Source organism: Benincasa hispida, chromosome 3 (assembly GCF_009727055.1).
Source record: "Benincasa hispida cultivar B227 chromosome 3, ASM972705v1, whole genome shotgun sequence".
NCBI classification, from domain to species: domain Eukaryota; kingdom Viridiplantae; phylum Streptophyta; class Magnoliopsida; order Cucurbitales; family Cucurbitaceae; genus Benincasa; species Benincasa hispida.
Window position 1 is genome coordinate 51,176,101 of NC_052351.1, and position 15,965 is coordinate 51,192,065.

At 32.0% G+C, this 15,965-nt stretch overlaps 1 protein-coding gene across 1 annotated transcript; it reads left to right on the top strand.

Moving 5' to 3' along the window:
* The first annotated feature begins 1,375 nt into the window (after positions 1 to 1,375).
* On the top strand, positions 1,376 to 12,451 carry LOC120074470 (ATP-dependent DNA helicase RecQ-like). The gene is made up of 20 exons (XM_039027604.1): positions 1,376 to 1,546; positions 1,757 to 1,869; positions 1,978 to 2,053; positions 2,185 to 2,327; positions 2,830 to 2,916; positions 3,785 to 3,868; positions 4,869 to 5,076; positions 5,346 to 5,431; positions 5,572 to 5,803; positions 5,935 to 6,058; positions 7,731 to 7,867; positions 8,117 to 8,225; positions 8,667 to 8,709; positions 8,910 to 9,078; positions 9,592 to 9,662; positions 10,076 to 10,169; positions 10,523 to 10,747; positions 11,450 to 11,659; positions 11,811 to 12,122; positions 12,249 to 12,451. The coding sequence occupies exons 1-20, from the start codon at positions 1,526 to 1,528 to the stop codon at positions 12,372 to 12,374; spliced, it is 2,670 nt and encodes an 889-aa protein (XP_038883532.1). The 5' UTR covers positions 1,376 to 1,525; the 3' UTR covers positions 12,375 to 12,451.
* The last annotated feature ends 3,514 nt before the right edge of the window (positions 12,452 to 15,965 follow it).

Consider the following 15,965-nt stretch of genomic DNA (forward strand, 5'->3'; position numbering starts at 1 on the left):
ATAGATTATTTTCTAGCTAAAGATAACTTCAAATAAATTAATCACTATACTAAGTATTTTTAAATGCCTTTATTTTTTTGAGAAGTAAAGAGTATTAATGCTAACTTTTAAAAATTCAATGATGTTTTTGAAACATTTTTTTTAAATATATATATTTTATTAAATGAGGTATTAACGATTTTCATCTATATATCAATAACAAATGTTTTTTTTTTTTTTTTTTTTTTTTTTTTTTAACTATTTTAAAGGTTAGGGGTATTATTGAAGCTTTTGAAAAGTTTAGGGATATTATTGGAACAAAATGGTTTTCATCGAAATTAACAGTAAGAGTATTTTTTATTTTTGTTTTTGTTTTTGTTTTTGTTTTTTGTTTTTTTAATTTTAAATTAAAAGATATGATTGAAACTTTTAAATGTTCATGTATATTTTGAACACAGTAAAACGTTTATGGGTGTTTTCTTTAGAATTCTAATAAAGGTAAATTGGTAAGTTAAAATTGTAGTAAAATCCATGAAATTCAATGAATAAAAAATAAACTTATATGAGATATTTTTAAAAATTTGACTTAAAGATAAGTCCATTTGGCGCAATTTCTGTTAATTCCAATAAGGACATTTTGGTAAGTTAAAATTGTTAAATAAATTCATGAAATTCCAATAAATAAAAAACAAACTTATATAAACCCAAACCAAAGTGAGTTTAGCTAAGTAGTATTGGTATGCACTATAATCCAAGAGATTGGAGGTTCAGTCCCTCCATCCCTGGAATCATTGTACTAAAATAACGAACTTATATTAAACATTTTTTAAAATATGACTTAGTAAGTCTATCTGGATTCTTCAAAAAAAAAAAAAAAAAGTAAATCCACTTGACACAATTTTTGTATTTTTGAAAAATTTTCAGATATAGCAAATTTAGATTGTCCATAAAGTCTATCATTGATAGATTTTGCTATATTTTTAATTGTTATTTAAAAATGTTGGTGTATACTTGACTATTAGTATTAAAAGGAATAAATATCTAGTACTATCATAGTACCTACTCCTTACCTTCATTATTTGACACATCATTAAATTATTTATTAATTTATTTTGTGAATCTCACACAATTCTTAAACTTTTGTGGTAAGATAAGTATAAAATTTTTTCATACTACCGTACTACTAGAAATTTTTTCAATTAAAAGTGCTACCGATTACAATTATCCTTTTTTTTTTTTTTTTTTTTTTAAAAAAAAACCTCACCCAAGCAAAACCGGGCTCTGTGCTCAAGGCCCGGTCTGATGGCAATGGATTGGAGGGGGCATTCTAAGGCCCAAAAAGCTTTTCCGTCGAAAAGGCGGGAACTTTGGTGTTCTATCGAACAATGGAATCATCATCATCTATAATTAATATTTGTAAAAACTTCTGAATCATTTCTATAATCTGTGTGGCACCCTTGAACGCAAAAGAACTGAAAGCAACCTGGTCGTCTTCTTTAACTCCCGGTTTTGCCTACACCACCGGAAAAAAGAGCAGCAGAGGCAAATGATGGAGACCATTCTAAAGGTGAAAAAGTTCTTATTCCTTCATTTTCATTTGTTTCTGATTATGGGGTTATGTTTGTTTTGATTATTACTATGGCTGTTTCTGGACTTGCACTTCTTTGTAATTGAGTTAAGGGTGAACAATAAGGACAGCATTTGTAAAAGAAATTTGTGGGTATTGAAATTTGTTATGGTTTGATTGATGTTCTCTGTAATGGGTGTGCTGTTGCAGAGTTGCTTTGGATTCTCGTCGTTTAGGCTGTATCAGAAAGAAGTCATTCAGGATATTCTTCTAGGGAAGGATTGCTTGGTTGTCATGGCCACTGGAAGTGGGAAATCCTTATGGTAGCTTGTTCTTAACCATTTGAGTTTTATTGATTGCATTTCATTGTTGGGGTTTGCGTGTTCTTGTTTGTTTAACTTGTGATTAATTTTTATCTTTACTTGTTAAAGTTATCAGGTACCACCTTTGGTTGTTGGAAAAACTGGCATAGTTGTTAGCCCTCTTATATCATTAATGCAAGATCAGGTAATTGATTATTGTCATTATCATTGTTTTGCTTTTTGTGAGAATAGTCAAGGTGTGTACAAGCTGAAAAAAAACCCATTGTTTTTTCTATTTTCTTTTTCCTAAGCCATTTTGGATTGTGGACTTTGTAGGTAATGGCTTTAAAACAAAGAGGCATCAAGTCTGAGTACCTTGGAAGTACTCAGACTGATTCCACAGTTCAAGCCAAGGCAGAGAATGGTCAATATAATATATTGTTCATGACACCAGAGAAGGCATGCTCTGTTCCCAACAGGTACAAATTCCTGGAGCATATCTAAAGTTAATTCTGTCTTTATTTTTCTCCCTCTGCCTCTTTCCGAGCCTCCATTTTATTCCCACACCTTCTATCTGCTGTCCTGTTTGATCATAAGTTTTATTTGTTGCGATCTTCTGTAATCATGCAAAGGTATTTCTTAAAAACTAGTGATATTTTAATTGTAGACTTAAATTATGGTCCTTGAGCATCCCGAGGGGGAACAATGTTCATACAATTGAATCCTTGTAAGGATGGCTTGGTATTACTAGCTGTTACATTATACTAGAACAGATTCTAGTAGTTCTGTCGTATCTAGGAATTGCACATGTGGGATAGATTGTATAATACTGAAGCCATGTCATGTAGTTCTGATGAAATGGATATACATTTACTTGGTAGCCAAAGATGGTTCAAATGGAGAGTTATGATACATGGCATTCTACTATCCTGTCGTGATTAACACCTTTTTTTATTTATGTTGTGAACTTCACTTTTGCAGTTTTTGGTCAAAATTAAAGAAGGCAGGAATTTGTTTGTTTGCCGTTGATGAAGCACACTGCATTTCAGAGTGGGGGCATGATTTTAGGTTAATCTTAGATCCTTTTCATTTTTCGTTCATATGTGTTAAAAGTATCGATATAAATAAATTTATCATAACCTATCAACTTAAGCTTTTGTGTTGATTAGGGATTTGACAATCTTCAACTTTACTCCAATGGATCCTATCCTGAGATATGTGGTCTATTGGTTGCGAGATTGGTTTTATGTTACTTTGTTGTCCCCAATATCTTGTTCTTGTCTACATATTTTCACATCAGCTTATCAAGAACCATATTTCTTAAAATTTCTTCTAAGGAATGGGTTTGTGCTATCACACGGTTTGTTAGGATTCAGTGCAGAACATAATGGGTGTGGTTTATAGAAGCTGCACGTATTCCACATTGATGGGATCGTTGCATTACATAAATATGAGGAGAGTTAGAGCTCATAGAATCGAACAACTTGTGGTGTCCGAGTATAAGTTAGAAAACAAATCTAAAAGTCCACGGGCTGAGTTGATAGGGAAAATCAACTGAAGCAGGTACATGGAAATTATTAATATTTCTCTTATCAAATTGTAGCAATTTGCTTTATGCTTCAGTGTTAGAAAAAATTAAAAAGGGAAGAATATTATTTTTTTGAAAAAAATAATTTATTAGCATAAAAGTACCAAAGACAACGGGACAAGGTATGCACCTTAGCCAGGTGAGAAGAAATTAGATGTATAGTTTTCACTTTTCAGCAAGAAAGTCGCTAGCGAAAAGATTTGGAGCTCCTTGTTTAGCAAAGTTGTTAGCATCGAGCTGAGAAATCATATTGTTGGTTTTTTGTTTCTTTATGTTAGAGCGTGAAGTTTCCTTCTCTCCATTTTAGTACTCTTAATTGTTCTGTAAACTTTTGGGTTCTGGTCACAGGGTAGAATACAAACAGCTGGACAAACTTCGCGATGTTCTACCAGGCCTTCCATTTGTTGCCCTGACTGCCACTGCAACTGAAAAGTAGGTAGCTAAATTTCTTCCAATTTCACCTGTTACTTTTTCTCTTTTCAATGCTTTTGTTCTTTGTTTTTATTGTTGGACTGAAAAAATCCCTCAGCAGAGCTATCACATACTACATCCCAATAGTTTGTGTCGTTATTGAACTCCATTGCTCTATCTATGGTGAACTTTAATTTGAAGGTTGATCTTACTATTATTTATTTAAATAGAATTTGTTAGTCTGACATAAAAGCTTCTCTTCTTTCTTTCATTTATTGAAAATTTCCTTTCTCTTTTTGGGCGGGGGATTTGAACCTCTAATCTTTGGTTGAAGGTATATTCATTAACTAATTGAGTAAAGCTTGGATTTATTGAAATTTTACTTGCATGATGGAGAAAAGTGGAACTCTTGTGTGTCACATATGTTTGCTTGTATGGGGCGTTCTATTTATAAGCCATAGCAATGACATTACCTACAGCTCCATTTAATAATTTGGTGAGAATTTTGATATTTTGCATTATTCTTTTTTTAATTTTAATGTTTATGGTCCTAAATTTATTTACTCGGCTCTATCTATGGTGAACTTAATTTGAAGGTTGATCTTACTATTATTTATTTAAATAGAATTTGTTAGTCTGACATAAAAGCTTCTCTTCTTTCATTTATTGAAAATTTCCTCCTCTTTTTGGGCGGGGGATTTGAACCTCTAATCTTTTGGTTGAGGGTATATGCGTTAACTAATTGAGTAAAGCTTGGATTTATTGAAATTTTACTTGCATGATGAAGAAAAGTGGAACTCTTGTGTGTCACATATGTTTGCTGTATGGCGATTCTATTTATAAGCCATAGCAATGACATTACCTACAGCTCCATTTAATAATTTGGTGAGAATTTTGATATTTTGCATTATTTTTTTTTTAAATTTTAATGTTTATGGTCCTAAATTATTTACTTGGATTATTTCAATAGATTTTCTTGGGGAATGAATTCTTTGGGTATTTATTTCACATGTTGTTCCAGGGTTCGGAGTGACATTATTAATTCTTTGAAGATGAAAGATCCACAAGTTACCATTGGTTCATTTGATCGGACAAATCTTTTTTATGGAGTCAAGTCTTTTAATCGTGGTCCATTATTCATGAACGAGCTTGTGCTTGATATCTCTAAATATGTAGCCTCTGGTGGTTCAACTATCATTTACTGCACGACAATTAAAGATGTTGAGCAGGTATATTCTTTTGCTTCTAGTTCTTACAAATGCCATTTCCAAGTTCACCGCATTTTAAGAAGCATAGCTAAAGAAATATTTGCATACTCACCAAGCACGATAAATCCAGAGCATCAAGCAACAGGATTGTTTCATTATTGTTAATTCTCTTTGAGATCTTATGTCTTCATGGTGGGCTATTGGCACAATTTGTGCAAGATGCACTTTCAGGTTTATGTTGTTGAGCTTGTTGATTGGCTTTTTGTGAACTTCGGTCCAAACTTTTGTAGATATTTAAGGCACTTGAAGAAGCAGGGATTAATGCTGGAATCTATCATGGTCAAATGGACAAAAAATCACGTGCAGAATCCCACAGGTTATACCACTAGCTTGGGGTGACTATGGAGATGAATTCGATTCCCTCTCTAATCAATAATGCTGGAAACCGTAGCTAATTTGGCCTTTTATTTGTGTGGTTCTCTGATTGTAACACCTTTTCTTTTATTCTTTAATCAGACTATTCATAAGGGATGAACTGCAAGTCATGGTTGCCACTATTGCTTTTGGTATGGGCATTGACAAACCAAACATAAGACAAGTGATACATTATGGCTGCCCAAAGAGTCTAGAATCTTATTACCAGGAAAGTGGGCGATGTGGTAGAGATGGTATTGCTTCTGTTTGCTGGCTTTATTACACGAGAAGTGATTTTACTAAAGCAGACTTCTACTGTGGTGAATCACATACTGTATGAATTGTGCTTTCATTCTTAAATTACTTACCATTGTATTTGATGAAGAATTCACTTTCCCTACTGGTGTATGTGTATATAGTTTAAAATTTGAACTGGATACTTCTGTATTTGCTTTCTTTCGTTAGGAAAACCAAAGAAGAGCTATTATGGAGTCATTGATGGCTGCGCAACAGTATTGTTCCATAGCAACTTGCAGAAGAAATTTCTTGCTCGGTTATTTTGGGGAAAAATCTCAGTCTGATAAATGTGGTTTGTCGTACTCGGTTTTATTTGATGACTATCTTCCAGTAATCAAGTCTCAATTTCATTCAGTACTTTTCAGATTCTGACATCTTTGTTCATTGTTGTTCCTGTCATTCTATTTTGTAAAGAGCATATTGTCATTTTTTTTTATTCCTTTTCTAATTCTTCCCTTTTGGCCAAATGGTTTTGGAGGATTATACCATTTAGCATAGGATTATTGTCAGTATTTATGGTGCCTATGCACAAGAGTGAAGCTCTAAAGTGATTTGCAGAAGACATTGGAAAATTGTCTCTATTGTGGTTAATATGCTTTACTAGCATACCTATTGGGAATTTTGGTGGGGGGAAGAGTTCATACTTTAGGAGGATAAATCATTTGAAAAAATGGTGCGTTGGTGCTTAATCCTTGAACAATCAATTCCTCTGATTCTGTACACTGTTAGAGACTGAAGCATTTACAGTCTTCAACTTTCTCAGAAATTTAAGATCCCCAAACCACTGGTTTGTTTAATGCTCGTTAATATAGAGGCTGTGGTGGTTGTTGGTGTATGCTTTTGTTAAGCCCCTGATTACACCAAAAATTATAAGTGAGGGAGGGAATAATCATGGGGATGGAAATTGGGGAAAAAGGAGGTGAGGGGACCACTAGGTTGCTGAGAGGACCACAAAATTGGTTATAAAACAGAAAGGAAGAGAGTCTAAGGGGTGTGGAATATTTTGGGAAAAGCTGGAGCAGCTTTTGGAGGAGAGATTTCTGGCCCTCTTGAATTGGCTGGTTCTTAGTTTCCATTTTTGTTATTTCTCTTATTATCCTCTTGTTCTTGAGTACTGTTGATTTCCATTGTAGTATTTCCCTTGAAGTATATATAAATAAACCAATTCAGGGCATTGCCCTGTTTCTTGGGAATTGTCTTGTTGGGTATTTTATTATTGCATATTTGGATACCTAAGAGCTTTCAACTATGGTGTACATCTCCCAGTCCAACGTCATCTAGAGAAAATACTTACTGTCCGCCCTTTCAAACACAAAGAGATGTGTTGCAGATTTCTGTGGCTAAGAGCTTTCTGCAGGAAACGTTGGGGAAGAGCTCACTTCAAAGTTTCCTTTAGTGCCCCATGCATAAACTCTTTTGTGCTTTTGATTTTGATTTTTCTTTTTTAATAAAAAATGTTAAAGTCAACGTGGGGAATTTCTTATGATTCCCTTGGCTTCAGGTTAAATGACCATCACCCTTTTGGGACGAGGTGATATATGGTTCATGGTGTCTCAAGGGTATTTAAGGATATTCCCTTGGCTTCAGGCATATAAATGGAAATGTCGATCCTCCTGATCGATTAAAATTTCCTCTTAAGCTTTTTCTACATATTCTTTCCTTCCTTGGTGAGTGTTGTCCTCCATCTGGGCCTTCTAATGGTATTTGTTTTTCTCCAAACTCCAAAGGTTGAGTGTTTGATTTTTCCTGATCTTCTTTTGTTCTTCACTTTAAATGTGGTGCTGGAGATATAATCATACAATGCCTAACTAAATATCTTCATTTGGTGTTATTGATAGATTGATTGGAAATTGTTGTTTGATGATGGCATGATCGATTCTTTTGTAATGTGTATATATTTTGTTTATTTATGAATGTAGCACTTTTGGAATTTTATTTAGTTGTCTTATCAACGCCTCTGGCAGGAAATTGTGATAACTGCATAATCTCAAAAAAGGAGCGTGACATGTCAAAAGAAGCATTTCTTCTATTGGCCTGCATCCAATCATGCAGGAGTAAATGGGGACTGAACATGCCTGTGGATATTCTTCGTGGATCTAGAGTAAGTTCTGTGTCTGTGCTATATGAAACTTTGGGACTTCTGAAACACAGATTATCCTACTTTTCCAATTCATTCAATCCCCTGGCTGTCACGCCCTGTAGTTTGATAGAGGACCCCTTTGTGGTATTGCATCGTGAAATTTTCTAAAACAATATGCTGCTCAAGGAACGATCACATTATAACATAATGCACATTTGTTTTCTGACTTTTACTTCTTGCTTAATCTAACATTCTTTCATGCGCTTGCAGGCTAAGAAGATACTTGATGCTCAGTTTGACAAGCTTCCACTTCATGGCCTTGGAAGAGAATACTCATCAAATTGGTGGAAAGCGCTAGCTAGTCAACTAATTTCTAATGGTAGGTGAAGGAAATTGAATTGCATTTATCTAGATGGGGATTCAGCCAAAAGTACTTGAGCATTGTAGGAATTTTCCTTTGTCATACTCAGGCAGTGTCTTAAATGCAACATTCTTAACTCAAGTACTTGAAAAACTCAGGCATTTTCCTTTGTCATACTCAGGCAGTGTCTTAAACGGATACTTGAGTTTTCCTTTGAGTTAAATAAATCTGATAAAAAGGAGATATATTCATCATAAAACCAACTCCGACTGTTTTCTTTGTCAAACTTACAAAACAAAACTTGGCTTGTCATGTATAGCAGGCTTTAACTTACAAATCCAGTGTTCATTGACCTTATATTAGTCTAATTTTTTTTTATTTTTGGCTAGAATTGCTTGTCTTGCTTCTTTTTGTATTGTAGTTTTAACGTATTGTGTACAAAATTGTATTCTTGTGCAGGCTATTTGACAGAGAACATACGGGATGTTTACAGAACAATAGGGTCATCTACTTTCACCCAATCTTTTACTTCTGCTACTTAACTTCAGAGTTATACAGTTATCCATCCATTTCAAATTTTATCAATAGGAATGCTAATGCTTTTGTGTAAACATCTCCCCTCCTGTCCAATTAAGCCCATTTTCTTCAAATTATTTGAATTTGAAACTGACAATTAGAATAATCCTTCCTTCTTAACAATAGTATCAGTGCAAAAGGGGAAACATTTCTCAATTCTGCCAGACATGACTGTCAACCACCTCTAATTTTGCCGGTGACGAGTGAAATGATTGGTGAGAATGAAACTGACAGTGCATTAAGTGAATCTGGGAAAATGGAGAATTTGGCTACTTTGAAGAGTGAACTTTCAGAGGTTTGCATGTTAAATACTAATTGCCTATTCATGCCTTGTTTATTTATATTATTTTACCCGTTTCCTATTGTCAAAATGTTGATGGGTTGAGATAGTTATTTTCTGAAAATAGTTAAGTTGCACATGAATTATGTTGAGTACTCATGGTTTTGGTTATTAGAAGTGTTATATGGAGATAATTGTCATTATTTGTTATATTCTTTGCTCCAATTAACCTTTCCCACTGGGGTTCTCTCCTGCTGCATGCTTGTCTTTGAATGAGTATATCGTGAGGCCTTTTTATTAACTCGGTAAATCATTCGTGTCTTGCTATTCTTTTCTTTGTATATTGCAATTCTTGGCTTACTCTTCTATGTTATCACTGGCTCTCTTATGATGTTTGATCATATAATTAAATGGTAGACAAATTAGGTAAACCATCGTATTTCCTTCCTTGTTTATTTGTTTTTACCTTTCTCAGTTCTATTATATTTTGATCGTTCCATTTGTATTTGCTTGATTATTTCTACCCAGGCTGAGGAAAAACTCTTTCAAATGCTTTTAGAAGAGAGAATGAAGCTTGCTAGGAGCGCTGGAACTGCTCCGTAGGTTCTGCAAATACTTTTAAGCTGCTCATTATGAAAACTAGCATTTTACTCCATCGTGGATTTGTTTGTATGTATGTGGTTTATATGGAAAACCTTTCTTGTCTTTGATCTTTCAATATGATAGACCCCAAATCACTCAAGTGTATACATGGAAGAAGAAAGGAAAGCGAGAGGGACCGAATCACGTAAATACATGAGAGAATTTATACGTTTATGTGTGTGGACTGTTATTTGTGCTGCCCATATGGTCCCATTACTTAGTACGTTTTGGGAGGTTTTTGGGTGAGTGAGGAGAGGGAGGAAGGCATCTTTTTGCTATTTTGCTAAATTGTAGCTCACTTAGCATTGTAGGAGTGGAGGGAGCTCTCGAATTGCATTGACCAGACCATCACAATACTTCCTTTCTGCAGGTATGCCATATGTGGTGATCAAACAGTTAAACGAATTGCATTGACCAGACCATCTACCAAGGCAAGATTGGCAAATATTGATGGTGTCAACCAGGTATGTCCGTCACGATTACACGACTACATATTCTTGAATTTCTATGGGGTTGAAAAGAAGTCATTAACATTGTATTTATGTATGCTTGTTCGACATGGATTTCTTACTCGAATGTCAACACCTCATACACGTGCTATGCTAGTTTGCTATAAATTGCTATTGAATTTCAATACACATTTATCAATATTTTGTATGATCCATTTCATACATCTAGAGTCAGAGTTCGACTCCATTATCTTGCACATTCAGGCTTCAGCTATTAGATTCTAACTAGCAAAGTTGTGGGATTGTTATTTTCTCTGACATGAAATGATTATTAGACAATTCAGTAATGAACTTCAATAATGGTACAGCATCTGCTAAAAATGCACGGAGATCTAATTCTTCAAGCAGTCAAGCGTCTATCACAAGAAGTCGGACTTTCACTGGATGGTGAATATAAAGAAGAAGGAAATGGACAAGGTACTACAACGAGAAAACCCTATACAGAATCGAACCAATGGCGACCGTTGGCTCCGGCAAAGTTTGAAGCTTGGAAAATGTGGCATGAAGATGGTCTCTCAATACAGAAAATTGCTGTAAGTATTTTTCTTTTCCTCGAAGTTATTGAGGGAAAAAGGTTTGTGAAGATGAACATGGTAGCAGGCTAGCAATTTACAAGCTTATTCACACATTGAAATTCACCCATGTATATAAGCTTGAAAATGAACTTCAAATCAGCTTAGACCGTTGCAAATATCAAATGCAACTTTGCAATGTTCTGACTTTAGATACTTTTGACCTGAAAGAAGCTTGCCTGATGAAAAGAAACAACCTTTCTAGAGTGATTTTGGCTACTGAGATTTGTGTTATTTAAGCACTCTAGTGTTTTTAGAATTTTCGAAATCACGTTTGTTTTTGTAATCAAACACCACAAAACTTCTGAACAACGCATTTAATTGAAAACAAAAAAGCACTTTTTACAATTCTAGAAATTATACAAGCCTCGCCCTTACTATGTTTAGTGCATGCTTGAGAGTGATATTGAAATGGTTAAAATCACTTTTGTCATGTACAAAATCACTTTGAAACTTGCTTTTAGTCATGCCAAGTCAAGTTATTGTTTAGTTTTGCATTATCAAAATTGATTTTGAATGATTAAAAGCATATTCCAAAGTGAGTTTGAAAATAACAAAAGTGATTTTAACCAGTTCAGAATCACTCGTTACTTTAAACGTCTAGAGCTATTTCTCTTTTCCCATTAAGTTATTCTGATATATCATTATTTATTTGGAAAATAGAACTTCCCTGGTAGATCAGCACCCATCAAAGAGACTACTGTTTCTGGGTATATTCTTGATGCAGTCCAGGAAGGATATGCAATTGACTGGACCAAATTCTGTGATGAGATTGGACTTACATGTCGGATATTTTCCAACGTTCAATCTGCTATTATGAAGGTCGGATCTGCTGAGAAGTTGAAGGCTATAAAAGATGAATTACCAGAGGAAGTGAGTTGGATATTGTAAAATATGCCTTCTGTTTCTTAACTTTAGTCCTCCATGCCTTCAAGTTCCTTGTTCCTTTTATGCCTGTACTTTTTTATTTTTCCGTTGAATGCTCCTTCGTCCGTATGACTGGAAGTTGGTATTTGAATGGCAGATAAATTATGCACACATCAAGGCTTGTTTGGTAATGCAAAGCTGTGGAATGTCCCCTGAAGGCCTCCTAACCGGCAGCCACCAGGATAGAAAAACCGACGAACCCATGAACGGTACGTCATCGTTTTCAGGGAGTCCAACTTCGTTACCGAAGAAAGAAGAGCCTTGCATAACTGAAACACCATCAAATGGAGAGGAGGAAATTTCTGTCTCATTAAAGCGCCAGAAAGTCTGTGAATTGGAGGAAGAACGTCGGGTTCCGGTAAAAGCAACCGAGAGCTTGCTAGTAGAGTGGTTGAAGAACAATGATGGGGTAAGTGAAATGAAGTCTGAAATATGTGTTCTTTTTTCTCTTATGCTAATCCTTCCAAACCCTCTTTGAACTTCCACCATAACACGGTTTAAATGAAGAATAATGCAATATGGTTTGATAATGCAGGTTACACTCAACAATATAATAGAGCAGTTCAAAGGGTCTGAAGAAGAATCTCTAGTTGCTCTGCTAAATTCCCTTGAAGGTGATTTTGTGATATATAAAAAGAACAATATCTACAAGCTCATGTAAGCTCTAAACCTTTCGCTCTAAATCCTCTAATTTTGTGTATAGGAATAGGATTAAACCAAATGCAAAGTGTTTTGTCATTCCTTTGTGAAGTTTTGTCATCTTTTTCCATATTCTTGAACTTCACAAATATTAGCTCCTCCCTCTTCAACCATTCCCACAACCACCATGCAATCTTGTGTTCCATTTGAGACTGTTTTTGAGAGCGTTGATGGTGGTTATGTAAAAACCTTTAACTGCTTTGGCAAAATTCATTGTGTATATATTTGTTAGAAATCATCTTTTTTTTTTAACCATACATTCATTTTCATAGTTAAAATTTTTTTAAATTGATTAGCTCAATGTCACCATTTAAAAAGATAAATAAATAGCACATATTTCACTTATATCTAACCATGAATCTTATACTTAACAAACAATCTAGAGTAAACATAATATCAATTTAAGTTGAAAGTATATATGATATTACATTTTAAATATTTCTTTTAAAAGTAGAGTAAGAATCACTTTTGATCCTCCAACATTCATGAATTAGTCTTTAAATTGTGGTTGGTATTTGGTAATGTTTTGTCTTTGTACTTTCAATATTATATTAATTTATCTTAAACTTTAATAATTAATAATTAGGTTCCTATACTTTACAATTTGTAATGATTGTCTTTTTTATAAAAAAAATATTATTAAAATTTAATGAAATTTCTTATACACGTATATGAATAAACGGATCGAAAAGCATATTTTTTTAACTCTAAGGTTTTAGTTGTTATAGAAGAAAGTTGGCATTGAATTTTGAAAAGATTTTTCATAATAGGGACTAAATTGTTAGAAATTTCAAAGTTAGGGGCTAAATTGTTACTTATTCAAGTTTAGAGACAGAATTGTTAGAACTTTGAGAGTAAAGGAACTAAAACATTGTTAACTAAAGTTTAAGGTTTAAATTATTATTTTTATGAAAGTTTAAGAATCAGGGGTATTTTGTAACCTTATTACCAAGCTTGTGCAAATTTTGATAGCAAGGCTATGTAGTCAATTGTTAATCAAAATAATTTAGCATTATTACGAAACATTATAACTTACACTTTTGGGTTTCAATATAAAATTTATCAAATATGAATGTACTTCATTTTATAGCTGATTTTTCTAGAAACACAATTGCCAATAATTATTTTAAAAGTTAAAATAATTCCAAACTAGGCCTAAGTATAATATATGAATTTAAGGGGGTATACTAACTACCGTTTTATTTCAATACTTTGAGACTTATTCTATTTTAACACGAATACTTTCATATGTTCAAATTTAGTATCCACTCTAAAAAAATCTCAAAAATAGTATTTACAATCAGTTTAGAGAAATTATTTCAAATGGTAAAATTGTTGAAAATATTTACAAGATATAACAAAATTTTAGAACTATCAATTATAGACGTTGATGGACACTGATAGACTCCTATCATTGTTTATCAATGTCACTGATAGACACTGATAGCAGTGTCTATTATTGATAATTCTAAATTTTGCTATATTTTGTAAATATTTTGATTCATTTTTGTATATTTGAAAACAACCCGTTAGTTTATTGTTAACTATTTTTTTTAAAATAGAAATCTATCATATCAACCTTCTCTTTATAAAGTTTGGAAATAAATTATTATCAATTCCGATAAAAATCAACTCTATACTAACAAAAGATGAACATTAATATTTAATGAAAGTATGTAGATCGAATTTAAACATTTAAAAGTAGATACCATAGCTTTTAGCCTAATATTTTCAATCGTTCCATTTTCTATAACATCGTTACAAGCCAAGTCATATGAAGCAATTAGGTTTACAATAGTGTGAAAATACATTTTGATAACACATCATTTTGTCTAAGAATTTTAATGTTTTAGATAGGAAAAAAAAGGAAAGAATAATACATAAATGATGAAATCAAAATACATCATTATAGGTAGCTATGGTTTTGTTGGGAAGGTGAAAGACAAACATAAAAATGCATGAAATTAAAATCTGTCACATTTTCTCTTTTTCTTGCAGGTTTTGATCTCAGCTAAATCCTTTTATTTTAATTTTCTATGGATAACTATAACATTTTTTCCCCTAACTTTGCCAAAAGGACAAGAATTTTCTTAAAAGAATTGCAACAAAAGAAGTTTTGTCTATTCTATCATTATATGTCATATCATTAATTGAAAATTATTTACCCTTTTTTAGATTCATCATCTATTTTGGCAGATTTTTTTTTAATGAATAAGTTATCTTTTAGTCTCTAAATTTTAATGAACTATTGAATAACTATTTTATTTTTATAAATTAAGTCTATAAATATTGCTTTCATCTATTAATTTATATATTTTCTTATTATTTTAAGAATATTTACAAATTCAAAACTAAATAGTGAAAGAATAAAGTAATTAAAAATAAATTATTTTTATTTTTAAAAATTGACTAAGAATTTAAATATTTATATATAAAAAATATAAGTACAAAATTGGGAAAGAATAACTACAATTTAAAAAAATTAAATGGTTACCAAATGAGACCTTAGTTTTATATGTAACAAGTACTTGACATATATATATATATATTTAAATAGTTGATTTATTACATAGAGATTTAAATTTATGCCTAATATAACCTTAACTTTCATTCTTTCTAGTATACCATGAATTTTGTTAAAAAGTATTAAATAGGTCAATGATATGTTGGATACAAAAATAAAAATTCATAGATATATTGAATATGAAATTGAAAGTTTAAGAACCTATTTAACTATTTTTAAAATTTAGGAGACATATGACACGATTGAAAGTTCTACACTACCGATTAGACACTTTTGATAATTCAAAAGCGAAATAGACACAAACCTTAAAGTTTGATTTAGTAGAGACTAAATTAGTAATTTAACATATAATAATTCAAATGAGGAAGAAAAATACATAAAAGTATTTAATTCCTCATACTCTTATCGTGATTTGATCCCTCAACAATTGCAAGGATAAGAATCAAACATTTGAACTCTAGGAAAAAAGGTCGAACATGATAATTATCATTGAGACTTTGACTAATATGTAACAATCTAGTCTATATTTCTATTTTTTTTTAAAATTAAATGTTCAAGTCTTCAATTCCACATGTTATAAGAGCAATATATATATATATTATGTATGTAAGAATGTATTTTTATAATTAAACTTTTTAAAAAAACATTTATTGTCTATTTAAAAAATATATACATATTAATTTATACCGCTAAATTTTAGGATTCGTATAAATTTAAACTTTGAAATAGTAATTATACTAATTTAAACTATAATTTTTATAAATGTACTAATTTACAACATCTATTATTTATCGTTTGAGAAAACTTCTATGAAACTTATAATTGTATTAAATAAACTTCTAAACTTTATACATGAATCAACCTACGGTATATTTAATCCAACTTCTCAAGTGTTTAATTTTGAAAATAAGTCATTTTTTAAAAAAACATTAACATGTTTGGCAAAAGAGTTTAAATAAAAATGACTTTTTTTAAAAAAAAAAAAATATAATAAATCCAAATAGATCATCAAATACTTAGTCAATATTT